Below are 26934 nucleotides of genomic sequence, written 5' to 3' on the forward strand. Positions count from 1 at the left end.
CACCCCCTGTACAAGGTACGGCTGAAAACACGAGCGCTCAGGGTCTAGTTAGTGAGGTCGCAAGTCCTGCAACAGGATGAGGTAGCAGTGTGTGAAACACCACAGTGGTTAAGACAGGGCTTTGTCTCGTGGAACTGGATCTAGATTCCAACTCTGGCTCCAGGGGAGCTTGAGCAAGTTCTCATCTGTGAAGTCAGGATCATACAGTCAATATGGGTATCTTAAAAGATAATGTAATTAAGATGTCTCGCCCTTAGTAACTCCTCGATCAATGGTAAATTCTGTCTACAAGCTACATGTGTAGTAAACTACTCACTTTTCTGGTATAGATGAGCAGACTAAGACTATTAGGAAAAGAAGAAATGGTTCATAATGTCCCAATGACCCATCCTCTTGACAGAAGTTACTGTGATGCCTTGGGAGTAAGAAAGCCTTGACCCCCTGGGAGCGAGGAGGAGGCACCGAGACAGAATGTGCTGACGAGGAAAGACAGTTTAGCGGGAGCCGTGCTGTCCCTCAGTCATTTGCATAATGGGCTCTGGTACTTTTGATTTCTTTGCATTAATAAGCTCTCCTTTAAATTTATTTCAGGCTCTATTGTTGTAAAGGTCGCATCTTCTCTTCAAGCTCATTTACAGTTATCAGGGAAGGAGGTTGATGTGAACTCAGAAGTCCATGTTCAAGAAATGGCTGAAGCTCGTAAAGAGAATGGTGTGATAATTACTGGTAAGGAGGCTATATTTTACTATCTAAGATGAGTAGTCATTCTTCACACGTAAGTAGAAATACTGTACACTTAACTGCAGTTTTAGTCTTGTTGACGAAATAATCCATAACCAATCTATAAATGAAAATTGGGGTGAGTTTATTATGAGCCAGATCTGAGGACTAGCTTAGCCCAGGGCCTTCCTTCCTCAGGAAGGGCACCAAAGAAGTGGGGTGTACAGAGTGGTTATATACCATCAAAGAGCATGTTTCACATATGATTGAAATGTCCCTTTTACAATAGTCACCAGACTGCGCTGTCGGCACAGCGATTGATGGACACAGCAGGTAGGTCTGCTGTCTCGGTGGACAAGCAGGAAGCAGGTCTGTTGTCCGGAGCTGGGTGGTCACAGGTGAGCACAGCAATCAGTTCCTAGCCTAGGGAGAGATGCTTATCCTTAAGGAAATACCAATGTGGGGGAAGTTGCGTCTTTGTCTTAAGGCCATTTGTTCTTGTCTTTGGGACACAGCAAATGCTTAAAGCAGATACACAATGCATGCTCAATGGCCACGTCAGGCCCTCTTGGAAAAAAAAAGTCAGGCCAAATTAGGTTTACACCAAATGGCTTCCTCATGTACCCCAATATATCCTATTGCTTGCCATTTATTTCTCAGTCTTTTATTCCTTTTCATTGTCACATTTTGGTGTTTGACACTTCTTTCTTCTACTGCTTATCAGTAACATAGTGCAGACATTTAGTTTGAAACACTCACTAGTCCTGTCATTGGATAAAATTAACTTAAAAATTTTTCCTATCTCGAAGAGATATTTTCAGACCCATACTCACAACAGCATTATTCACGGTAGCCAAGAGGCAGAAACAACCCAAATGTCTATTAACGGGTGAACAGATAAATGAAATGTGGTATATACATGGAATATTATTCATCCTTCAAAAGTAAGGAAATCTTGTCACATGCTTTAACATGAATGAACCTTGAGGACAGTATGCTGAGTGAAATAAGCCAGTCTCAAAAAAGACCAATACTGTACGATTCCACTTATATGGGCTATCTAAAGTAGTCAGATTCATAGAAGCAGAAAGGAGGAGGGGGGGAACATGGGAGTTGTTCAGTGCGTATAGAGGTTCTGTTTTGCAAGATGACAACGTTCTGGAGATCTATTACTCAACAAAATGAGTATATTTAACTACTAACTGTAAACTTAAAAGTGGTTAAGATGGTAAACTTTATGTTATGTGTTTTTTACCATAATTACAATTCTTAAAAATCATTAAAAAAATTTTTTCTGGCACAGCTGCCTTCTAATTCTTGGACTTAAAAAATCAGCTAAATACAGGGGCTGGCCTGGTGGCGCAGTGGCTAAGTTCACATGCTCCGCTTCAGCAGCCTGGGGTTTGCAGGTTCAGACCCTGGGTGCAGACCTACACACCACTCATCAAACCACGCTGTGGGGGCATCCCATATACAGGATGGAGGAAGATTGGCGCAGAGGTTAGCTCAGCAACAATCTTCCTCACCAAAAAAAAAAAATCAACTAAATACATATATTATAGTGTAAGATTTAAAGTAACCTTTGTATGATTAGAATAAGAGGAATTTGGTTTTGTATCATGCACATTGTAAACTTACTCTTTTAGTACAACAAATTCTCAATCCCAGAAATGTTACTAGCTTTTGTACATTTTTCTAATTAACCTCCAGCTGCATTGATGGCTGAGACTACTTTTTAAAATATTTATTGTATAGATTATACATGTACATAGTAAAAAAAAAATTAATGCTGGTGAATTTTTCCTTTAAATGGAGAAGGACACTGAGATTAAAGTGTGTACATGCATGCAGGCTACAGGCTCGCTCATGAGATAGTGTCTAGGAAAAGGACGTGTGGGTGGTGGCATGTCTTCATAAGATCAAGTTTCAGTTTTAAATATTATTTTATATGTCAGAAAAGTTAACAAAGCAGTCTGTTAAAATTCATGGAATATTAGCAAAAAGCATAACAGTAATACAAAATAGGAAAAAAAACCCAGCTGTGCACTCTCAGCTCTAACTCAGCACCCAGTGGGCAGACTTTTAGTTACACAGAGAAAACTGGGTGAAAATTTAAGTGTATTAAATGTGGTGAGAATCAACTTCTTGTCATCCAGTCTCTTGAGTTTGAAAAGGAACCAACAGTTACCTTTTTGGCCCCTGTAATCTAAAGCAATAATACAAATTTGTTTAATAATGCTCTGAATGATAGCATAAACAACTTATTTTACATATGTTAAGAATTTTTGAGTTTAAAGCTATTTTGTCATTTTTCATTGTGTTACCCGTAGAATCATATGCTTTTCAGAAATTCAGATTAGTTTTAAAACTCTGTCTTGGGCCAGCCCCATGGCCTAGTGGTTAAGTTAGGCACACTCTGCTTCGCTGGCCCAGGTTTGGTTCCAGGCACAGACCTATACCACTTGTCTGCTAGTGGCCATGCTGTGGCAGCAGTTCACATACAAAAAGAGGAAGATTGGCGACAGATGTTAGCTCAGGGCGAATCTCCTCAGCAAAAAAAAAAAAAACAAAAAAACCCAAAACTCTATTCTCGTCAGTTTGGCCATTAAAAAAAAGACCTCATTAAATTATTTAAGAACACTTACTAGTCCTGTCACTGAATAAAATCATTATCTGCAGCCCTGATCTTTTTACTAAGTTCTTGCCTATTTCCATTCCACTAAACCAATACCACCTCAAACGTGGTGTATCTAAAAACAAACATTATCTTTTCCTAGCATTGCTTCACCTCCTCCTGTCTTCTCTATTTTCCTTTCTTTGGTCAGTCAGTCACTCAACAAACATTTATTGAGTCAGGCACTGCTAGAAACAAGGAGTGCAAAGATGAAGTAGGGTCTCTCTGCTGTCTGAGGAGCTTACATACTAGTGAGGCAAGACAAACCAGTGGCAATAAAGTGGAATAAATGTTATAATAAAGGTATGTACGTGGTCCTGTGAGAGCATGGAGGTGGCACGTCTGAATTAGACTAGCACTGTGAGGCTGAGGAAGTGAGAGAAGTTCGGTGTAGCTCGAGCGTAGAAAGTAAGGCGGCAAGCGCAGTGACAGGCGGCTGGGTTGTTGGGAAGGGTCAGATCATATGGGCTGTTTGGGACTTTCTATAAGTGCCTTGCAAAGGCACCGAACGGTTTAATCTGGGGTTCCCATGCTCAGATGGGTGTATGAGAAAGATCACTGGGTTTTGAGTGGGGAAAGACTAGAAAGGACGTGGTCATTCAGGAGAAAGAGGTCAGTGGTGTGGACTCCTCAGTGGTCGCTCCTAAACTCAACAAACAAATCAATAGGCCTTCAGCAGATTTCGGTTGAAGAAGTAGATGAGTGGATGCCACGAGGGTGCATGCTTACCTCCTGGTTATGTTCCAGCACCTCAGCCTGTTGAGTTCTGTGTGGGGCCCCTATTGCTTCCACGGAGGAGAGCCCACTGTGCGGAGGAAGCCTACTTCCCTTCCCGCGTGCAGCGCAGCAGCCGAGGCCCTGCCCTGCGGGGCCCTTGCGTGGAGGAGCGCTGTGTCGCAGCCATGAGTGGGGCCCGGGGGATCTGTAGGTTGTCTCTGACCTCGGATTGAGCCCACTGGAGCGACAGTGTGGAGGGGCCTCACATAGAGACAGAGCAGTCTTTTTTGGAAAGAGGTGTACGAACAAGTGATTGGGTTTAGAGAAACTTTCATATTTCATTTTGATTCTAAAACTGGTGCCCCAAAAGCCACAGATCTTATTTATCAAGTGGATGGAATAGTTTAAGGGGCCTAGACAAGCAGGGCAGATGGCTTTTTCTGTGGAGATTGAACTTGGAAGGAATGAGCTCCTTTCTGTGTGAGTTGTTACTGCAGGCAGCTGGGCCTTGCTCATCGGGGCTCCTCACAGAGTCACGAGGCAGAGAAACAGAAGAGCCGCACTGCTCAGAGGTCTGGGTGTTATCTGTCGCATGACTTCTGCGTGGTTTCTGCAAGAAGCTGTGCCAAGAAGGTTTAGTCCCAGGGCTCCGGGTTCCCAGGGGGTTTGATGTGTCAGCCCATTTCCTGCTTCGTGGTTTCCCTGCTGTTGCTGTCACCGATAAATAACCGTACGTTGTTTAATTCTTAAAGTGCTTGACAAGTATTAGGTGCTATTCCAAGGTCGCAGGAAAGCCTGGGGCTCTCTCCCGCTGAAACATTTACCTAATACAAAGCTGCGCACAGTGTGTATTCTTTGGGGTGCGTACTCTAATCCTTACGAGATTCTTGATTCTAAGTTTTGCTCCCTACCCACATATGGCAATTTCAAGAGGTGGCAAATGGCGTAGGTGAGATATTTCTGAGAAGAAGTTGACTTCTCTACTAAGTTTTAGACTTGGTTTATCAACTTAGATATGAAACTCAGGGTGGTATATCAAGCCAATCTCTAAGCCCAAAAATGCATGTGGTACTAAGTCCTTTTGTGTTAAAGCTCCCAATTTACATGTTTAGAAAGTGTTAGAGATAAAGTGTATTGCTACTCAAATGATTATCACTGTCTGCATAGTAGGGAAGGTGGTACTGATGGGTTCACCTTATTTTAGTCAAACTGGAAACGTAAGCATACAAAAAATAAATTCATTTGGGATCAAAATAAACCACCAAGTCAGAAGAGAGTTCTCAGCTTATTTTTAGGCCAGAGAGTTATACATTTAATGGTATTGTGATTTATAGTGGAAAACTGATTCATGGATTGCAAAAGAGCTTGAAACGGGACTCGGCCAACAGGGCAGCACTTTTAAGATCTAGAGACAGTGGTTTCTCTCCAAGTAGGAAAAAAAATCTAGTCTTTTGATATGACTCACAGAAATAATTCTTTTTTTAGAACACAGTGAAGCTTTGGGTTTTCTCCAAGCTCATAGCACGTGGACGTGTCAGTCATGTAGATGTGCTTCAGGACGACGCTGAGGAAACTTAGTGACAGAATCAAGAATGCTGTAGGCTCCTGGCTGTCTGCTTAAGAATACTTTGACGGGGAGTTAACATAGGAACTGTCTTCAGATCGTTCGCGCTTTTATGATGTTTTTGTTTACCCAGCATTTTGTTAAAGTGTAAGATCCTAGGAGTGGCATAGATAATTAGACATCAACTTTGTTAACGTTTACAAAAAAAGAAGACCAGGTTTTGTTTCTATTCATCTGCAGACTTTATCTGTAAGTCTAGATAGCAAGTATATTAGACTTTGCAGGCTACGTATGGTTTCTGTTGTGTATTCGTTTTTGTTTTTGTTGTTTTATTACTATTTAAAATGTAAAAGTCATTCTTAGCTCTCAGGCCATAAAAACAGGCCTCGGGCCAGATCTGGCCTGTGAGCTGTGGTTTGCTGACCCCTAGACTAGAGATCAAAGTGCAGGCCCCAATCTTAGAGCATGTGAATTCTGTTTGTAATACCTGGGTTTTTAAAATTTTTTTGTTTTTGTATTTATTTTGTTCATTTAAGAAATACTGAACCACAGCCAAATCATACCCTGAATGAATTCTTCCCAGTAGTGAAGAAAAAATGATTTGTGCACATAAAAATGTAATCATGTAAGATTTAAGCAACAATGTAATCATAGAAGATATACCGTGGCAAATAAAAACATCAAAACATGTTTAACATCTCTAGCCATTATTGAAGTGCAAATTAAAACCAGAATGAAGTATTACTACATACTTATTAGAATGTCTCAAATAGAAAATACTGATAATACTAAATGCTGGCCAGGATGTGGAGAGATTGGCTCTCTCCTGCATTGCTGTTGGGAAGGTAAAATGATGCAGCCACTCCACAATTCAGTCTGACGGTTTGTTAAAAAACTGAACATGAAACTACCATATGACTCAGCCATTACACTTCTAGGCATTTATCTTGGAGAAATGAAACTTAATATTCATATGAAAACCTGTACACAAATATTCATAGCTTTATTTGTAATAGCCAAGAACTAGAAATGACTAAAATTCCTTCTACCAATAAATGGTTACGCAAACTCTGGTATGTCCATACAGTGGAATAAACTATTCAGCAGTAAAAAGGAACAATCTGTTGATACACACAACTTGGATGGAACTTAAGGGCATCATGCTGAGTGAAAAAAGCCAGTCTCAAAATGTTGCATACTGTATGATTCCATTTATGTAACATTCTTGAAATGACAGAATTACAGAAATGGAAAACAGACAGGTGGTTGCCAAAGGCGAGGGAAGGAGAAGGAGGCTAAGACCATAAAGAGATGTCACAGGGACTTCCTTTGTGTTGACAGAACAGCTCTGTATCTTGATTATAGTGATAGTAATATGAATCTATACGTGTTTAAAATGTCATAAAAGTATACATAAAAATATACAAAAAAGTGAATGTGTGCAAAAAATGGGGAAGTCTGAGTAGGGTCTGTAGTCTTATTACTTGTACTGTGCTAACCAGTTACCTGGTTTTGATAATGCACTATGGTCATGTAAGATGTCGCCACTGGGAGAACTGGACAATGGGTACACAGGACCTCTTTGTACTATTTTTGCAACTTCTTGTGAGTCTTTATTTCAAAATAAGAAGTTAAAAAGAGAGAGAGAAAGAGTGTGCTGGAGGGAGGGAGGGGGAAGAAGATGGGGAGAGAAAGAAAGAAACAAGGAAGGCTTCCAGGCAAGAAGTGGAGTTAAAAAGGACTGATTTACCCTCCTACCTAAAACAATAACAGAACCACAAAAAAATTTTTTTTAAGGAAGATTAGTCCTGAGCTAACATCTTCCACCAATCCTCCTCTTTTTTGCTAAGGAAGACTGACCCTGAGCTAACAGCCATGCCCATCTTTCTCTACTTTATATGTGGGACGCCTGCCACAGCATGGCGTGCCAAGTGGTGCATAGGTCTGCGCCTGGGATCCAAATCGGTGAAGCCTGGGCCACTGAAGCGGAACATGTGAACTTAACCTCTGTGCCACTGGGCTGGCCCCCAAACCAAAATTTTTTAAACAGACAAAATACATGGAAAAAAAGTCTCCATGACACTAGATGTCAGGCAATGAAAGAAAGAGATCGCTGAGAGATGGGACATGAACAAAATGAGCCCCTGCTTGCTGCCTCGAGGGAGTCTCCAGGCTGTCGTACAGGGAAAGGGACTAAAGTGGAGCCCCGCAGACTCCTGAGTTGAGCAGACCGTGCTGAGAGTCCACTGGGATGGAGACAGCTGGAGCTCACAGGACAGAGACCAGAGGGAGCAGGACCTGTGCCCCGGCCCAGGAATGACGCCTGCACCACCTGCCAGACTGGAAAATGTCATCACTCACGGGGCATTGGGCAGAGCACTTAGGCGTTGGCAGCATTAGCCCTAAACTGAGCACTCCTCCAGAACTGCCCAGCAAGTCATAAAAGCAAGAGAGGAAAGGCGTAAACTGTTTCCAGGTAACGTAAGTGCACCCCTGAACAAAGCTCGAGATTTACAGGGATCCCAGAATATCTGGCACTCAGCAAAACGAAATTCACAGTGTCTGCCATCCAGTCAGAGATGGCAAGAAAACACGCCCCATAATGAAGAGAAGGTCAAGTGAAACCACCCAGAGCAGACACAGAGGTTAGAGTCAGCAGAGAAGGAAAATAAAATAGTTATTAATACTGTATTCCACATGTTGGAATAAAGTTAAGACGTGGAAGATATAAAAGAGACCAGAATGGAATTTCTAGAAGTGAACATTACAGTATCTGAGATGAAAAATGCAGTGGATGAGATTAGACATTTGAGGAAGAAAGAGTCTCTCCAAGAACATTTCTTGGGCAAAACTGATTGTGTACTTGCTCAAAACCCAGAGTACTGTTGACTTTGTTAGTATTCTAAGTAACTGAGAGAAAATTACGGGCACCATTAAAACTGCTCAGAAATATTTTCTTCCAGTATGAATTTGTCGTCAAGATGTCTTAGTTCCGCTTCCGTCAAGAGAAGACTGTAAGCAGTTAAAGAATGTGACAACGTTAACATCTTTGGTTCTGGAATTGTGTGTGCTATTTGAGGTTTTGTTTGTGAAATAGAAGCGTTAAAAATAATCACATTTCAGAGAAATTTTTTTCCTGTTGTTTTGTAAGTGTATGATTTATTTTCCTAGTCAGCTGGTAAGCTTTTTGAGGGTATTAGCATCTCTTTTTACATCTTTTGGACCTCCCTAAAATACTTAACATAGTGCTTCCCATACTGGGTGGTCAGTAGTGTTTCTAACGTAAAAGGGGGACTCCTCCAGCTGTGAGGCACTGAAGTCTAGGCTGCTGCTAATAAGGCAGCACCAGAATTATCCTCCAAATGAACCGAATGTACACCAACAACGTCTGTGGGGGTGGGTGCAGGGGCACGGAGAAGCTCACCTTAGCCAAGAAGCTTCTTAAGCCTATTTTTAAACAAGATAATTAAATTCTGCAATTTACTTCTTAGAACCCTATCTGTGTTGACAGCCAGTGCTGATTGGATCAAGTGCATTTTGGGTTAAATAATGACTGGTGCTTCTTGACTAGGTATTTGGGGATAGATAGATAGAAAGAAAGAAAGAAGTTGGAGATTCATGTATTTAGGTAGATTTGGACAGGGCAGATTAGAGAACAGATGCATGTCCTGAGAAGCAGCTTTTGCTCCCACTTAATGGAAGCCACACTGCATAGGGATGGGGTAGTCACATCCCATTTCTTGGTCAAAGAAACATAGTCTGATTTTCATTGGCAAAGGGAATTAAATAAAGAACAAGGTTTCTGCAACCCCAAGTTCCAGTATGTATGGCAAGATTTTTGTGGGAAGGAATTTTTACACTTTACAAATTAGCATACAGTCTCCACAGATTAGGACCAAAGTATGAAGAGCTCTGACTAAATTACTTATTGGCAAGATGGAGAAAGCTATTTTCAAGCAACCTAAACGGAATTTTGTAAATTGTCTTAGTTTTGAGTATTGTCTCTACGCTAAAGTTGCTTGTGTGTTCATTTTGTGTGTAGCAGTAGCACTCTGCATGGCCTCTACTGCTGCAGAAAGGAATGAGAAGGTTGGCATCTCTCTCCATAAGCAAGGAACGCATGTTTGGGGAGGTGACAAATATATTCAGGAAATAGAAATATAAATAATATAAATTATTAAGGAAAAGATCTTGGATATTTGGGAAAACCTTACTATTGTTGATGCTTTGCCATTGATGCTAAGTGGTATTAAAAAATAATAAAGTTAGGGGCCAGCCCGGTGGCACAGCAGTTAAGTTGGCATGTTCTGCTTCTCGGTGGCCCGGGGTTCACCAGTTCGGATCCTGGGTGTGGACATGGCACTGCTTGGCAAAAGCCATGCTGTGGTAGGCGTCCCACGTATAAAGTAGAGGAAGATGGGCATGGATGTCAGCTCAGGGCCTGTCTTCCTCAGCAAAAAGAGGAGGATTGGCAGTAGTTAGCTCAAGGCTAATCTTCCTAAAAAAAAATAATAATAAAGTTAGAGCAACCAATTCTCCGAATCTCCAGTTTTTACTCTACGTTTATTTGAATTACTGGACAAATTCTTTATTACAGAAAAACTGCAGGTACCTAGAAATCCTGACCTGCCAAATGCAGCACCAGCACAAAAATAAAGAAAAGACTAAAATTGACAGTTGAACTCCTTAATGATGAAGAGTTACAGGAAAAAGAGAAGCTTCCAACACAGGGATTTACCGACAGGAATGAGAGAGACTTTAACGAGTTTAATGAGAAGCGGGGTTGTGATTATATTGAAAATATAGCGAGAGAAATAGAAGGAAAAACTCCAGAGGAAGCCATCGAATACTCAGCTGTGTTCTGGGAAAAGTGCTGTGAACTTTAAGACACAGACGGACAAGATTATGGCCCAGATTAAAGGGGAGAGGTAAGAATTCAGAGAAGAATTTGTATCAAAGAGGCGCTTGACACAAAGATTGGATGGCACAAGGCACCTTTCATCAGCTGGGAACACCACGTGGTACTAACAAAGGAGAAAACTATACTGAAGAAAAGGATCGTTTCCTGACTTTTGTGCTTGGCGTCAACAAAGAAAATGTATATGATGAAATGAGACAGTATATTCACAACTCTGCTGGGTTCAGAGTGGACTGATTTCTTCAATCCGGAATTGCAGTGGAACTCCAGAGGAGGCGTCACACCTCGATTACCGATTGAAAGAACAAACACAGCACTGGAAGAAGAGAGATGGGACGCGAACCAGGCGAGCTCTGTGATGGCCACAGCCTGTCACCATGAGAGTGTCCAGGCCGCCGGGCAGGGAGGATAACGCAGTCGGAGCCTGAGTGGAGGAGGCGGCTGAGCATCAGGGGACCAGGGCTGCTAGAGTTCACAGAGAGTCGAGAGAGGAGGGAGCTGCTCAGGGGCCGTGAGCACGCAGCACAGTGCTGATGAGCATGTGTGTGAGGAGGCTGCCTGACACATGCTACCACCTGAATGAGCACGCAGCACAGTGCTGATGAGCATGTGTGTGAGGAGGCTGCCTGACACATGCTACCATGTGAATGAAACTCAGAATAATTACTCTGAGGGGAAGAACCTGCATTTTTTAAAAAAGAGTACATACCACATGATTCCATTTATTAAAATTTTAGAAAATGCAACTAATCTGTAGTGACACAAAGTAGATGAGTGATTGCTGAGGGATGGGGGCTAGGGGCAGCCCAGAGGGGACGGAGGGAAGGATTACAGAGGGGCACAGGAAACTTTCAGGAGTGAGGGATGTGGTCATTATCTTGATTGAGGAGACGGCTTCACAGATGTTTACACATGTCAAAACTTACTGCATTGTGGGCCAGCCCTGGGGCCTAGTGGTTAAGTTCAGTGTGGTCTGCTTTGGCGGCCTGGGTTTGGTTCCTGGGTGTGGACCTACACCACTGGCTGGTGGCCATGCTGTGGCAGCAGCCCACATATAAAATAGAGGAAGATTTGCATCAGATGTTAGCTCAGTGACAATCTTGCTCAGCAAAAAAACAAAACAAAAACAAAAACTTACTATGCTGCATACTTCAAATATATGTAGTTTATTTTGTCAGTTGTACTTAAATAAAGATCTTTTTAAAACCTGCATGCAAAAAACAAATGCAAATAAAAACAGTAGCTTTCCTTTCAGAGTTGTTCGGAGAAAATGAAGGAGGGAACAAGCCCAGGGAACCTCTTTGCAACTCTTCCCAATTCATACCATCTTTCTTAAGATTTTTGCCATTCCAAAGTGTTTTTCTGTTTCAGAGATGTGTTGTTAGAATCTCTGGAGTGAAATTACTGCTCTTGTCAATCAAGATAAAACTTTGTGCAATTTCATGTTTCAGGGCTCATGAATCAAGCAAGCACACGTGAAAAATGGATCAAGGCTGATGCCCCGCAAGGCACTGTGAGTTTCAGAAGTCAGAGCTGGTTTCAGTCCCTGAAACTGCAGGACTAAGAATGGTTTGAGTTGTGTTTGTAATTTTGAACAATGACTAGCATATCAATGACTACCAAAATGCAGATACCACTGTTGATGTAGATGCTGAAAACAACCAAGTGGAATAAATACTAGTGAATTGTCTTGGGGGGAGCTTTCCAGAATTTGTACTTGGCTATTGTATTAGTTTTCCATTGCTCTGTAACAAATTACCACAAATGTATTGACTTACAGTAACAGCCAGTCATCAGCTCACAATTCTGCAGGTCAAGAGCCCAGCGTGGCTAGGTGCCCTGCTCACAGGATCCGCAGGCTGGACTCACGCTGTTGGCCGGGCTGAGTTCTCATCTGGGTGCTCAGGGGGCAAATCTACTTCCAAGCTCATTCATATTGTTGACAAACTGCAGTTTCTTGTGACTGTAGGACTGAGGTCTCCATTTTCTTGCTGGCTGTCATTTGGTGATCCTTCTAAGCTGCTAGAAGCCACCTGCATCCCTTCTCATGTGGCCCTCTCCATCTTCAAGCCAGCACTGATGCATTCAGTTCTTTTCAGGCTTTGAGTCTCTGACATCTTCTGCAACCAGCTGGAGAATACTCTGCTTTTAAAGGGCTCCCTGGACTAGGTGAGGCCTACGCGGGATAGCCTTTGTTCTGCCATTTCATGTAACATAATCATGGCAGTGATATCTCCTCATATGCACAGTTTCCACTCACAGTCGAGAGGAGCAGAGTGTACAAAGGCATGGGTGACGGGGGCAGGTATCTTAGCATTCTCTGTACCATAGTTCTCATGTAACATGTTCTCTACTTAGTACTTCTCGTGAATCAATGTAAACTTAAGCTGTGAATAAAACATCATAAATGCCATGCGGTTGCTGCTGATTTTTAATTTTTTTTGCATAATTTGTATGACATAACTTGTTGCAGGGGAAAACATTCAGCTATTTTATAGCCTGATGTGTGAAGATAGATTTTCACCTTTATAATGGTGTACTGTATAAAGTTACTTTATGAATTTTCTTTCTTTCAGACCTTACTTGTTTACTCCTGGAACGTTTAAATTATACAGCACTGAATAGACCTTTCTATTGGATTATATTTTTTATGATTAGGATAAATCAGTTCTTAAACATTTATTTCTAATAAATCTTTCCAAATATTGTGATTTATAACAGCCTCTCTCTGTTAGTATTTCATTTATTTAGAGTTCTCTGTTTATAACTTCTTATTTATAAAAAAAAGTCAGCTTTGTGGGATATCTCAAAGTCTCCTTTTAGTTCACCTTTCATGAAATCAAAATTTGTACCAGTTTGGACGATACTCACGTTAGCATGTTTTATGTGGTTGTGGGGTGTGTGTGTGTTAAATTATTAAGTAGAGGAAACTGTAAGGCAATGAGGCAATTTTTATAATCTTTTTTTACCCTCATGCAATTATATAAACATTTTCATGACTAAAAATGAACTTTATGAAATTAGTCAACAACTAACTGCCAGAAAGGTCATGAGCACAATAGCAGTCAGCTGTATTTAGAATTGTTAAAGGAATCATGTGTATGCATTTGAATCACATAGTCAAGTCCAAACAGAAAGGAAAAGCTGCCATATTTTGCTCTCTTAAACACAGACCCACGCACATCAAATGCTTAAGAGCTGAAGACCTGAGTGATATTTTGGATGCCTTGAGTGCTCTGCACTGAGAACTTGAGGATTTCGCCACCTGTTCACTCTACTTCCACCTGTTTACACTTCTTTTCATAGCCCACTTTTTCTAACACCTACCCCTTTTCTTTCATTTCTGTAGCTATAAAATTTGTCTCCCCATAATGAACAAATGTGTCTCCCATTCTTGTTTAAAAGAGGATCTTCCTCAAAGAGTTTTGGAGCAAGCTCTGATGGCTGACCCCCTGCTTGGTCTCTGGAGAGCATAACAGGGAGCGTTCCTCCTCACCCTGGTCCTCCTCATGCGAGTATCATTCCTTTGGAAAGCAGTTGCCTCTGTTAAAGGTCTCTCCAGTTGTGTGTTTGAGACACTGAGGGGTCAGACACTTAGAGGTCAGAAGCCAGCTTTTATGCAGCTGCCAGAAATCTCCACATTTAGTTAAAAATAATCACCCCCTTGGAACAGTCTTTTTTTTGTGTGCTGAGGAAGATACACCCTGAGCTAACGTCTGTTACCAATCTTCCTCTTTTTTTGCTTGAGGAAGATTTCCCCTTAGCTAACACCTGGGCCAGTCTTCCTCTATTTTGTATGTGGGATGCCGCCACAGCATGGCTGCCGACGAGTGGTGTAGGTCCATGGCCAGGAACTGAACCTGGGCCACTGAAGTAGAGCGCACTGAACTTAACCACTACACCATGGGGCCAGCCCCTTGCAACAGTCATTTCAAGTCTCTTAGCTCAGGTCTTAAAACTTCCTACTCAGCTGATTTCCCCGGCTGCCCACTTCCAGGAACCATTTCACAGCCAAGTGATACTGCTTTGTTTCAAAAACTTTCAGGGCCCACCCGGTGGCGCAGCGGTTAAGTGCACACGTTCCATCTGCTTTGGCAGCCTGGGGTTCGCCGGTTTGGATCCTGGGTGTGGACATGGCACCACTTGTCAAGCCATGCTGTGGTAGGCGTCCCATGTATAAAGTAGAGGAAGATGGGTGCAGATGTTAGCTCAGGGCCAGTCTTCCTCAGCAAAAAGAGGATTGGCAGCAGTTAGCTCAGAGCTAATCTTCCTCAAAAAAAAAAAATCTAAGATGTTGCAGGGACATCCTTTCTATTCACAAATAGTCCCATCTGTTTAATTTGTCCTTGGCTTAAGTCAAAGATGAGTCCAGGGTTAATTGGCATTTAGTTCTCTCTCGTTGTTAAATGTCTGGAAATCACAGGAAAGCCTTGTTTCCTTTAAAAATGTATGTCTATGTCCTTTATAATAAAGCCTCACAGACCCTTAGGATCAGTTCCCTGGCTCAGACTCAGACTCTGACTTATGTGGCCATCTCCGCTTCTTTTCTTTTCTAAAGAGAAGCTTCTAAACTCTGTCAAAAACATCACATGTCCCAGGGTTGTATCATATAATTGTAACATTAGGTTTGATAATCTCATCAAAACTATTGGTTTAGGGGCCGGCCAGGTGGCACAGCAGTTAAGTGCACACGTTCCGTCCGCTTTGGCAGCCCGGGGTTTGCTGGTTCGGATCCCGGGTGTGGACATGGCACTGCTTGGCACGCCATGCTGTGGTAGGCGTCCCACATATAAAGTAGAGGAAGATGGGCACGGATGTTAGCTCAGGGCCAGTCTTCCTCAGCAAAAAGAGGAGGACTGGCAGCAGATAGCTCAGGGCTAATCTTCCTCAAAAAGAAAAAAAAAAACTATTGGTTTGATTATGGTAAATTGAAGTGGGAAACTTACAGATAGCAATGCTTGATTTGGCTTTTTAATCATGATTACTAGAAGAACTAATGTGTTTGGTGACATTTGCAGCTGGAATAGGAATTGGGAGAGGATTTGCTGCTTGTTTACACCGATGAGATCCCGCTAGTAAAAATATTTGCATCAAGTGAAGTGGCCAAGTTCTAGGTTTTTTTCTTCTTCCCCTTAAGGCTGAAGGTCATACTGCTTCCTCGTCACTGCTGTACACTGACTGTTTCAGAATCGATTCTGAATCTTCCTCAAGTGATCCTATACGACGTTGCTCTGTAAGAGGATTGCCTTCCCAGTCATAGCCAAACCAGCTTGGAGGGTCACCGGGGCTGTATTCCTGCTGCTGAACTTTCTGTGACATTCTGCTAGCTGCCTCCCTGTAAGAACAGTGATCAGCATTAGCTAGTTGCCCAAGTCATCACTAGTGCAACATTTTCAAACTAGATCAAATTTGGCGTTAAAGAACTCACGGTCACAGGTTGAAGTCACTTCACGGCTTTCTCGCGTTGCTGAGGGGGAAGGGTGGGTCATATGCTAACAATCAGGATCCCAAAGCTGGAGCAGCTCAGTAGCTCTGCTGCAGCCGGTTCAGAGACTCACAGACACTGAATGGATAGGGAAACTAGGCATCTTCACGGAGTGGTGGCACTGAGGGCGCTCTGTAGTGCTCTCGAGTGAGAAATACCGCTGTCCGGTGTTTCCAGTTTCTTTGATGAGGGAATGCCTGAACCAGCCAAGCTGTGCAGGCTGGCTGTGCACCGGAACAGCAGCTCTTAGCCCAGAGTCCGCAGACGGCTGTGGGATACATGGATGAACTTCAGGGAGGTCCGTGAACTCCCTGAAAATTCGTGCGGTTTTGTATCTAATAGACATTTTTCTGAGGAGAGGATTTCTGACTTTGAGCAAATTCTCAAATGTGTCTGTGACCAAAATGATTGAAAATACTGTTACTGTCTTTCTTAGGAAGAAGTAAGAAAGGAAACAAAGGAGGCATCTAAAAGTTGTTCCAGACCCCAATTCCAACATGGCTGTGTGTGTGTTGAGGGTCGGGGGGTTCCTCCACATCACTTGGCACTTCTTGGATACCAGCTGGGGGTCCTACAATTCAACTCAATTCTGACACTCTCTACCCAGAGAGAGCATCAGATTCCACAGGTAAAGGGCTCAGTCCCACAAGACCGCCCTCCACTTCAGATACCAATCGCAAGTCCAGGTTGTCACTTGGGTTTCTGACCGATCAGCTATAGATCGGAGGTTCCAACACCCCTCTGCATGGGTTCGATTAATTTGCTAGAGCTCCTCACAGAACTCAGAGAAACACTTTACTTACTGGATCCACCAGTTTACTATACAAGGATGTAAGTCTGGGACAGCCAGGTGGAAGAGATCTATGGGGAAAGGGCGTGGAGCTTCCATGCCCTCTCCAGGTGGCCACTCTTCCCCGTTCTCCATGCATTCATCAACCTGCAAACTCCCCACACCCTGTCCTTTGTGTTTTTATGGAGACTTCATTACCTAGGTATGGTTGATTAAATCATTGGCCACTGGTGACTGATTCAACCTCCAGCCCCACTCCCCCAGACTGGAGAGGAGCAAAGGGTCAGTTCTCAGAGCCCCCTCCCCCAGTCTCAAATGCCAGCTTCCTCCAGTCCAGTGTCTCCAGGGCCTGTCTTAGGCCTACATGCTTTCACAGCCGGGGGCTCCTGGGGAAAAACTGAAAATCTGAATCTGTCCTGGGCAAATCTGGGATTATTTTAGAATTTGTATGCTAGTGTGGACTGTTCCCCAGTCTACTTCCTCTCTACCTTTTACAAAATCCTTAGCCGTGAACCAGCTGTCCTCACCACCTTACTAGGCCCTGTGACCTCCTCACATGGACTGACTCCTGAGAGTCAGGACCTGGCCAAGAGAACAGACCAGCATGGCGACTGCCGGCAAGTTCCTCAGTTCTTTTTCACGGCATGCTTTGTAACTGTGTGTTTTCACAAATGCACTTTTGAAAAGTTTCAGGAAACTTGAAACTGTAGAACCTGCTGCTGCTGGAAGCAACACACTCTCTCTCCCTTTGTTTTTAATAGCTTGGTGCTATATTATGGACATAATGGGAGCTAGGAAATAATGGAGAATGTATACTTTGGAATCACTGTGTGTTCTAAGTTCCTTACAGTACATATGAGATCCACTCCGGCTTGGCCTAAGGGATTCCAAGACCCCTTGGATGATTGGGGGATGGGACCAGTCTGCTGCCATGCTCAGTCATCATTACTCATTTAACCTGGTCAGAGAGGTCTCTCTGGATCAGTAGAGAACAGTGATTTTCAAACATGATATGCCACAAGCAGTTGCGAAGTATCACATTAGATGGTTAATAATAATGACATACTGAAATTGTAAGGATTTTTATTTTTTATAAACTAAAGGGGATTCAAGGTTATCCTTTTAATAACGTTTCTTGCCCTCACTCACATTTCCTTCCAGTTTCTTGAGTGGGCAAAAAAAAAGGGGGAGTGTTGGAACCAACCCCAAAGCCTGCTTGTCATCAGCAGCCTCGCTTATTTACGCATCAGCAAGTAAGTTGGGCACAACAGAGCCCATGTCTCCCCTTATTGATCAAACTCTTTAAATGGTAAAGCTTCCAAAAAGCTTGAGAATCACTAATCTAAAGGCAAAAGAGCAGCATAGTAATGACTAGGACCTAGTCACAAAGTGTGGCTCTGCCCTTTATGTCTATGATCTTGGGCATGTTATTTAACCTGTTTAAACCCATTTCCTTATTCATTTTTATGGTAATAGGGTATTTTCGAGGATTAGATGAGATAAACATAAAATAGGATTTAGCACAGTACGTGGCAAATAATAATTGTTAAATAATATTTGTTCATGCTAATAATAAAAGTCAGTGGCTCCAGATAACAAAAGCCTTTCCACAAAGACCTTTCCGTGGTCTCGTTTCTCCTCTCCCTCAGAGCTGGAGAGGAGAAATCGAATAAGAGTTGTATTTCCTAGAAACAGATCTCTCAGGGGGCCTGGGCAGTAGTTTCTGCTGCCAGGATCTGCTAAAGGAGGCCTTCAAGGAATCTCTCTACGGCTCTTTGGGGCTCTAAAGCCCACCAAGACTTTCTCTGCTGATCTCTCTAGAGTCGGAAGTTTGGGTTCCAGACACACAAAGGTTGGCAAAGTCCCGTTACTCTTTGCTAATTATAGACTTAGTGGCTCTTCGGCCTCTCTGTGGTTCGGACCCTCCGGGCTTGTGGAGACCATTGTTTGAGTCTTTCTCCCTCTGTCCCCCTATGCTTTTCTTCTCCTTGCCTTTGTTGCTGTCCCCACAGAGGGCCTAAGTTGCAAGGCTGTCTGTTCACAGCTGCTTCAAATACAGACAGCTAGATTTTCTTGTCACGTTTGTGGTCATAGCTGTTACTTATTCCTCCTTGAATTAAAGAGCCTGTATTGTGCCTCCACATGGAGCTTCTGGAATCACTTCCTGGGATCCCTTCAGGCTCTGGGCTTGCTAGAATGACAGCATATCTCATGCTGGAAGCTCTCCTACAAAAAAGCTACAGCCAATTTGCTCATTGACGAAAAGTTTGCTACTCTCCTGGTTCAGAAAGGGTGGGCTGAACAGACCTCTTTGATTTGCAAAGCTGGTGCCGTATTTTCAGATTCCGTTGACTATGGGGGAATTTGTACATAGAACAGTTTCTTCTGAGGGCTATAATTTGGATTTTAAGGGCTGCATCATACAATGTTTTCATGTTCGAATGGAATCAGATGTGAGGGAGTCTATCGCTTTGTGATTCAAACTCATTGAACCACTTCCCAAGGAATAAAAATCTCCTCTATCCCAACTACCCAATGTTGCATTTCACCCAGACAGAACAAAGTCCCTGCAGTTGAGGGAGCCACATTGGCTCTGGGAAGAGCAAACAACTGGGCTTTTTTACAGTGGACGTGGGTAAGAGCTTAGACCTCATCATGATCCTGAGTCTTGAAGGGTCCACACACTCTGTGCAGCATTTCCAATTCCACTCAAGGATCTAAGTGGAGAAGGAAGCTGCTTACGGCCCCTAGAGCTGACCCCAGACGGTTGCATGTGATCAGGCCTTATCACTTCTCTAATCAAAGTTTTGAGGCCCAGGTGTCTGGGGAGCTCCTGGACTGACAAACAGCAGCCTCTCCCAGATGTCGAATGTCAAGACAGATGCTCCTGGAGCCTCACTAGTCCAAACGCTGGGACTCTCCAAGCGACCCTGCTGCAAGAACTGCCCTCTCCATTGCTAGACAGAGGGAGAAGCAGAGGATTGCAGGCCTCTTTCCTGCCGGAGCTTAGCGGGAATAGAGCCATAAGGGAGCTGGTTTGGCCTCTTTAGACAATGAGATGGGCAGACAAGCCAGCTCCCCTCTAGGTGTTAGGGCCACGTCTGTGTCTGCCCCTTGCTGATAGGGACAGCCAGGCTTGGTGGTAGAAAACAAAATAGGCCTTTTGGCTGTCCTGGAATTTTCCACAGATTCAGCTGGTTAGCTAGATTTTACATTAAGTTTTGGGGGCCAAGCCCAGCTAGTAGTAAAATCTTACTTTCCCTTGTTTTGTTTTCTTGGCGTATTTTTAATCTAGTGACCTTGCAAGAGGAGTGAGTAGTGAAAGGTAGGATTTGGGTATTATTAGATATCTTGGGTCTTCTTGACCAAACACCGCATTTATCACTTTTTAACATCCCATACCATGATTAGGTTCCCAGTTCTGGTTGCCAGAAAGTCGCTATTCATTCTACTTATAATCTCACTTATTAGAAGTTCAATATATTACCTCCAAAAAATAGTGATTGGCAAAATACAATCAAAAGATTAGAAGCTAAACTCCTTCATATAATATGTTATTCATTCTCTGTTGTCTTGCCCAAAGTTGGCTGTTCAATGATATGACAAGGTCAGCAGGGACTCCTAGGGCCTCATTTCATGGTGTCCTCTTTAAATGAAGTTAACGTCCGTAACAGTCAGCTCCACACCCATCAGGAAGGGTGGAGTCTCCATCCTCTTCCAAACTGTTCAACGCCCTGCCCCCTTTTTCTGACCCGGCTTCAGCTGGCTGTCCACCTCCGGGCAGGCGTGGGCCCAGAGAGTGCCTATTTTACAAGTAATAGTTGTTATTTTTGCTTTGTTTTTCATTTCATTTTAACATACACAGCCTTAGATCAGAAACCATTCTGTTCCTTAGGCCTCAAGTGACTAGATCTCATCGCTCAGCTGATGCCAGGGCTGCTTAATTCAGAAAATTCCTCTGTGAACTCTACATGCTTGGAACACATTATGCACTTTGCACTTTGATAATATTAATTCTTAGTAGTCATTTTTCCAGCCCGCGGAAAAGACCCTGACCTTAAGGGACTGGTCAAGAATTCTCATTTTGAACATTCCAAATTTACTTCATCGGGTCAGTTAAAATACTTGCACATTTTTATTCTCAGTCAATAGGAGAAAAACTGAACAATGGAGCAGATAACTGCTTTCTACTTAAAAACTCACAGAGTGGACACCAGAGACCTTGTACCTTTATAGACTGCTTATTTACCCAACTGTTATTTCATTGGAAACATTTTGCAAATTGAGGGAGCAGGCATTTGGCCTGTAGCAGTCGAGTCAGAATACCTTACTCTGAGCTCTGGATCCTCTAGGAAATCCCTAGTTAGATGAATAACAACTATCAAGCAAATAGCTTTGGGAGAAATGGGGCTTAGGGTAACCGTTAGTAATTTATACTTAATTGTGAGCTGGTTTAATCCATTTTCTCAACTTCTAGGGCAGATGAACTGAATGGGAACATTTTGAGAGATGAGCAGAGGAAGAGCTAGCGATAACTGTGCAAAGAGCAGAGTTACGGCTTCGGACATCTGTGTCTTCAAGGAAGGGAAAGTGCTTAAAGTAGAAGGCTGCTACTGGTAAAGGATATGAAGCTGCAGAGGCCATTGAAGAGGGCTTCCCTTGGTTCAGTTCTAAATGTTGGCTTCAATTAGGCAAAAAATAAAATGAAACTTCCTAACTCTGAAAGCCACTGCGTGTTACGAATGCCACAGTCACAAATTCTAGTTATCCCAGAAAGTAGTTCTCAAAGCTTTTCATATTCAGGTACATACTTACTTGGAAATAAGTCTGCAGTAATTCATCTTAAGGATCCGGAGTTGTTTGCAGCCTAACTGAAGGTGTTTGAGCATTTGGTCAGTAAGCAGGACACAACCAGAAATATCCAAAATGTGCAGGTAACGGCATTTTGCCGATAACATCTCCATCGCCGAGTCAGTAATCTGAACACACAGCCAAAGTAAGAACTGATTATTCCCACGGAGTCCACCCCCGGGAAGGAGAGTGTACGGGTCCGTTTGGGCTGCTATGACAAGATGCCATCGACTGGGTGGTCTAAAGAACAGACATTTATTTCTCACTGTTCTGGAGACTGAGAAGTCTAAGGTCAAGGCGCCCACGGGTTCAGTTTCGGTGAGGGTCCTCTTCCTGGTTTGCAGATGGCTACCTTCTTGCTGTATCCCCACGTGGAAGAGAGACCGCTCTAGTTTCTTCCTATTCTTGTTAGAGCACTAATTCCATCATGGGGGCTCCACACTCATGACCTCATCTAAACCTAATTACCTCCCCAAACCCTCGCCTCCTAATACTGTCACACTTGGGGGGAACATTTTAACATATGAATTTGGGGGTGGGACACAAACATTCAGTCTATGACAAACAGAATCAGGACTCTTGCAGATTCCCTTTAACCAACTCATCATGTGACACCAATAGACTTTGTGATCTTGCTGTTATTTTCATCTTAGAGTTCTCTGGTTTGAATGGGAAACGTCATCAAAATTCCCTTAGTAACACCTGTCACGGCAATATGAGAAACTTATGAAATGTTGTAACACTGGGATTTGGCTTTACTTGAAATCCACTCTAAGGCATCATCAATTTGGAAACATAGGTCTGATAACATCCACGTGTTACGAAATTATCAAATATATGTATATCCCCTCAAGAACTGCAGACGGGGTCAGATCGCTATGAGAAGGGATGTGGACATCTCTGATGGCTTGTGTGTGGAGTAACATGGTCCTGGAAAGGGACAAGTGGGTGAGACAGACGTTCGTGGGCAGGGAGAGAGAGAAGAGCAGAAGCCACAGAGACTACATGAATCTCAGGCCCAGAAATTCTGCTGAGGGTTCTCACAGCTTGGGACTTTGAACAGATGTTCTGTGGAGGTAATTCAACTCCACTTCTTAGATTATTTCACTTCCTCAAGGTCTAGCTTTTGAATTTATGGCTGAACTGAGGCCTGCTGCAGAATCAACTAGAACACTCTCCCCAAAGAAATTTTTTTTTCCAACTGGATTTAATTTATTTTAAATGTTTGAGCAGTCTAAAAAACATGCCTTGAAACTTGGCTCTTGTTTTTAACATAAAGTTGAGAGAATTGTGCAGAAAAACCCTTCCATTTGAAATGCACACTTTTTAAGTTTGGAAAAATAGATGTTGTCATTGTCTAAGTATGCCGTGTTTCCAGAACATGCTCAGGACCAAGGTTTAACACTGCAACTGATTCTCACAAAAAATGCCTTCAGACATTCCTGCCATCCTAGTTGGGTCTCTGAAGATCTAATGTCATTGGGGGGAGAAAACAAAGCCCTCAGAACTGTAGAGAAAGGGAAAGACAAGGAGGTGAGGGAAAAGTCCAGGAGAGGTGGAGCTCAGAGTGCTGGGTTTTACTGATACTGCAGGAGCTGAAAAGGGACTCGACCTTCCCTGTAAATCAGAAGCTCAAGATGCTCAGTGAGTGAGGTGATGTTGTAGGGACTTATGGCGGCTAGGAACTGGAGGTGGAGATGACTGACTACATTCTTAACTCCCAGATAAAGGTCTTGATCTCTGTCCTATGGAGCAGAGGTTATGTTATTCCCATTTTAGTGCTGGGTAGCATGAGGTCATGACGTTGGCCGTAAGCTGGTTGCAGGGAAGAGCTGGTCTTCCAGGAGATGGGTAAGGTGACCATTGAAGATTGACCATGAGGCTTTGGGACACCTAGCCTAGAATGATAAGCCAGACCCTACTGTGTGTTATGGCTCCTCAAAAGCAGTGTAGGTGGAATATGTTAGACTGGACCACAGCTTTATAATTTCTGGGTGAGGAGTATTCAGATTTGGCCCAAATTATGGCCACAACATCCTCTGAATCAGATGATTCAGATTCATTTGACCCACACAGATAGTAAAGCTAAACCCTTCTTCTCCCTTACATTGAGGTTCTGGAATAATCTACTTCCCTCCTTCTCCCCCTAGATTTTCCATGTAGAGTGACTCATTTCTTAATATCTTATTTATGTAACATCCGCCTCAGATTCTAGGCTGCAAGACACTATCCACTGCACAGTTTATAGAAGGAGTTCCCTCAGTTTCTCCTTACCCAAAACAAAACAAAAAATGAAAAAAACACCCTCTGCTCCCAATTGCTGTTCTCACTGGAGCTTTCCTTTTCTCATTCTCCTACTTTCCTCCCTCATTAGTAGAGGCACTAAAAAGCCCAGGGTCCATCTGTGCCGGCCTTACAGCTGGGGCAGTTCCCAGGGAGCCGTGTGTTGCCCACGTGTCCTCACGTCCATGTGCAGTGAAAGCGGGACCCCTGCCAGTGTGACCGCTCAAGCTGCAGAGGCTCCATGGTCAGTGGTGCTCGTGTGCTGAGTTCCTTGACCCAGCTTGCCTCCAGAACCAGCTGATGCTGACCAGAAAGACATCTGTTCTCCCTAAATCTAAACAAGTACGTTACTAAACAGAAAGAACTTTACTGTGAACTTTCTAGCTTAATTTCATCACGATTTACCACATCTCCCCCGACCACCTCCTGCTCCCCACTGCGGCACAGTTAACTGTGGAGGAGTCAGGAGTCCAGCATCACTCTCTTAATCCACTAACCGCACAGACCATCCCCTTTAGAGACTTTGCTCTTATGCCTGGTAATCCTTGACTGTCTGCTCATGATTGATAGTGGAGGGACAACAACTGACGGGACAGTCTGCGCGCAGGATGTGGGCCTTCTCTACTTTAAGCTTCGGTGGTGGAGATGGGTTATTTGTTGGGAAACCCCCAGATGTCAGTATTTTTCAGTCTTTTATCTTGGGCTAGTCAGAGTCCCCAGAAAAGAAGCTTCAAATCCCCTGCCTGGAGGGAAAGACCTGGCAGCCGAATTCAGGATGCTGTGTTGGAAAACCTGAGTGTCTCCGCCTTCAGCAGTCAGTCACTTAATTCCTGTTTTCACTTTTGAACCCAAGCCCTCAGTTACACTGTGTCGTGTCTCCCAGCCCCAACAACCTCTGTCTGACTATCTGTAGAGCACACAGTAGAGCAATTACGTCCCCCAGAGGACATTCAGCCATACCTGGAGACATTTTTTTATTGTCATGACTGGAAGTTTGGGCGCTTGGGTGCTACTGACATACCGTGAGTAGAGGGCAAGGACGTTATTAGACATCCTCCAGTGCATAGAACCACCCCGTACTACAAAGTAGTATCTAGTCCAAAATATCAAGAATGCCGAGGTTCAGAAATCTGGCTGTAGGAAGTAAATTTCCGATCTTCTGATGAGGGTGGGGAAGGGCAGTCGCCCGGAGACGTGGAGTAGGGGAGACCTAGGGATCTATCTGTTTCTCGAGAACTTTTAACCAGTCTTCTTTATTTTAGCCATCCTCTTAACTTAGTTCCAGAGGTATGCAGTGCGGCCGAGTTTGATGATTATGGTGTAAATCAAATTTTTTTTTTCCAGCTTTCTCTACTGTTGGCTTGGGATTCAAAGCTGTCTCTGGTCTGCTAAGTTAGTCCATCTATTTTCAAGTTTCCAAAATTTTGTTGCTCTTGTCTCCTCTCCTGTTTTCCCTATAAATATGGGCCCTTTCCCTTCTTCTGCACTTTTGGTAGGGTTTCAATAGGGAACAAAAGTATATGTGTACATTCCATCTGTCATATTAATCCAGAGCCAGGATTGTGTCTTTCTTGACATGGAGATATGTTCATAATATATTAAGAGAAAAGAAAGTAAGTTACAATGTACTTTTGAAAATATGATTCTATTCTTAAAAAAAAAGATAAAACACAAATCTTCTATAACTATTTCTAATGTCTTTGTACATAGAAAAATTCTAGAAGAATGAGTATAAAATGCCAACAATGGTTATGTGTGGATGGTGATATGACAATGGATTTTTATTTTCTCCTTTATGATTTTATATGCAGCCCAAAGATTTTGCCATCAGATGTCAAGAAAAATTACCAAACACTTGAAAATAAAACAAAAGATGATTGTATGTCCTTTCAGTGCCATACTGGAAGATAGTTTAACAGGCCAACCTGAGGAATTCTAAACAGAAGTATGCCTTTGTTTGACATCTATTTACTATTGATTAAGGCCCAAACTCAGTGAAATTACATGCTATAATTTGATATATGTTTGTCCAGGAGAGATGCAAATTATTTCTGTCTGGTAGAAACTATAACTCCAAGGTTACAGATTTATTACCTTATAGAACATTAACCAATTTTAGATCTAACTTAACAATCACATTCCCACATTCTTTCTTCAGTTCCTATAAATACTTGGCTCCATCAAATGCTTTACAAACTGGCTTTACCATTTTGCTGGTTTTCTCATTGTTGAGTTAAATAAATCTTTAACATATTTTTATATTTGTATGAGAATTGTTTTTAACTTTTTGAAAATTCTCCCTTGACACAAATGAAATCATAAAGCTATTTCCAATTTGGGGAAAGAAAAAAAAAAAAAAAGCTAATGAATACTTCAGACATGGCAAGGAAAACAAGTTCTATCGTGAATTCAACCCTTGATGCTACCCTGCCCGGGTTCTTTGGCAGCGCTTCGACTTGACATGTCTGAGCTCTGACGCCTGCACGTACCTTTGGACAACCAGCAACGCTGAGAGATGTGATGCAAATGCAATAAATGGCCAGGACTTTAATAATGTCATCTGACAGCTGGGGGCAATAAGAGACATCCAAGTGTTCCAAGAGTAGTGAGCCTTTGCAGAACACCTGCAAGAAATTCCAAAGGCAAAGATTTTTCCTTTTCTTTTCCTTAATCTTTATTCAAATGTTATGTACATCTCTAGATGTACCGTTTCCATCTTACCCATAGCAGTTTGTTTAGTATGCATTTTAGTCCCTGAAATAATATAGATGTGTTACATCATGTTGCAAAAAAAAAAAAAAAGCAGCCACTACATCCAAAATTTCTTTACAACAGAAGATATTCATGCAGCAGCTTAACAGCTTAGTAATATTCACATTCCTCCCAACAGGATTTGGTTTTTCCTGAAGTTAGCACTAATGAAATTCAACCC

At 42.8% G+C, this 26934-nt stretch overlaps 2 protein-coding genes across 13 annotated transcripts in view; one reads left to right on the forward strand and one right to left on the reverse strand.

Annotated features, from left to right (window-relative positions):
* FAM185A (family with sequence similarity 185 member A) overlaps window positions 1-21593 on the forward strand; it is a 59194-nt gene extending 37601 nt beyond the window's left edge. The window contains exons 7-10 of one of the 4 annotated variants that reach the window (XR_011438079.1): window positions 592-726; window positions 16515-16706; window positions 18030-18121; window positions 21346-21593. Coding sequence is in view for 2 of the 4 variants with exons in the window: in XM_070265354.1 (XP_070121455.1) it covers window positions 592-726; window positions 12045-12157 (248 nt within the window). In the remaining 2 variants the exon portion in view is untranslated. Of the gene's footprint in view, window positions 1-591; window positions 727-5596; window positions 6371-12044; window positions 13007-16514; window positions 16707-18029; window positions 18122-21345 lie in introns of those variants that run through there. The other 3 variants (XR_011438080.1, XM_070265354.1, XM_023638840.2) reach the window with 3 other exon arrangements.
* FBXL13 (F-box and leucine rich repeat protein 13) overlaps window positions 13007-26934 on the reverse strand; it is a 210131-nt gene continuing 196203 nt past the window's right edge. For 5 of the 9 annotated variants that reach the window (XM_023638836.2, XM_023638835.2, XM_023638834.2 and 2 more), the window contains 3 exons: window positions 26492-26626; window positions 21684-21847; window positions 13007-15928 (listed from right to left, as the gene is read on the reverse strand). In XM_023638836.2, the coding sequence (XP_023494604.2) occupies window positions 15739-15928; window positions 21684-21847; window positions 26492-26626 (489 nt within the window). In that variant the 3' untranslated portion in view covers window positions 13007-15738. Of the gene's footprint in view, window positions 15929-16021; window positions 16347-21683; window positions 21848-26491; window positions 26627-26934 lie in introns of all 9 variants that reach the window. The other 4 variants (XR_011438076.1, XR_011438077.1, XR_011438078.1 and 1 more) reach the window with 4 other exon arrangements.

This window comes from Equus caballus, chromosome 4, assembly GCF_041296265.1.
Source record: "Equus caballus isolate H_3958 breed thoroughbred chromosome 4, TB-T2T, whole genome shotgun sequence".
Lineage (NCBI taxonomy): Eukaryota > Metazoa > Chordata > Mammalia > Perissodactyla > Equidae > Equus > Equus caballus.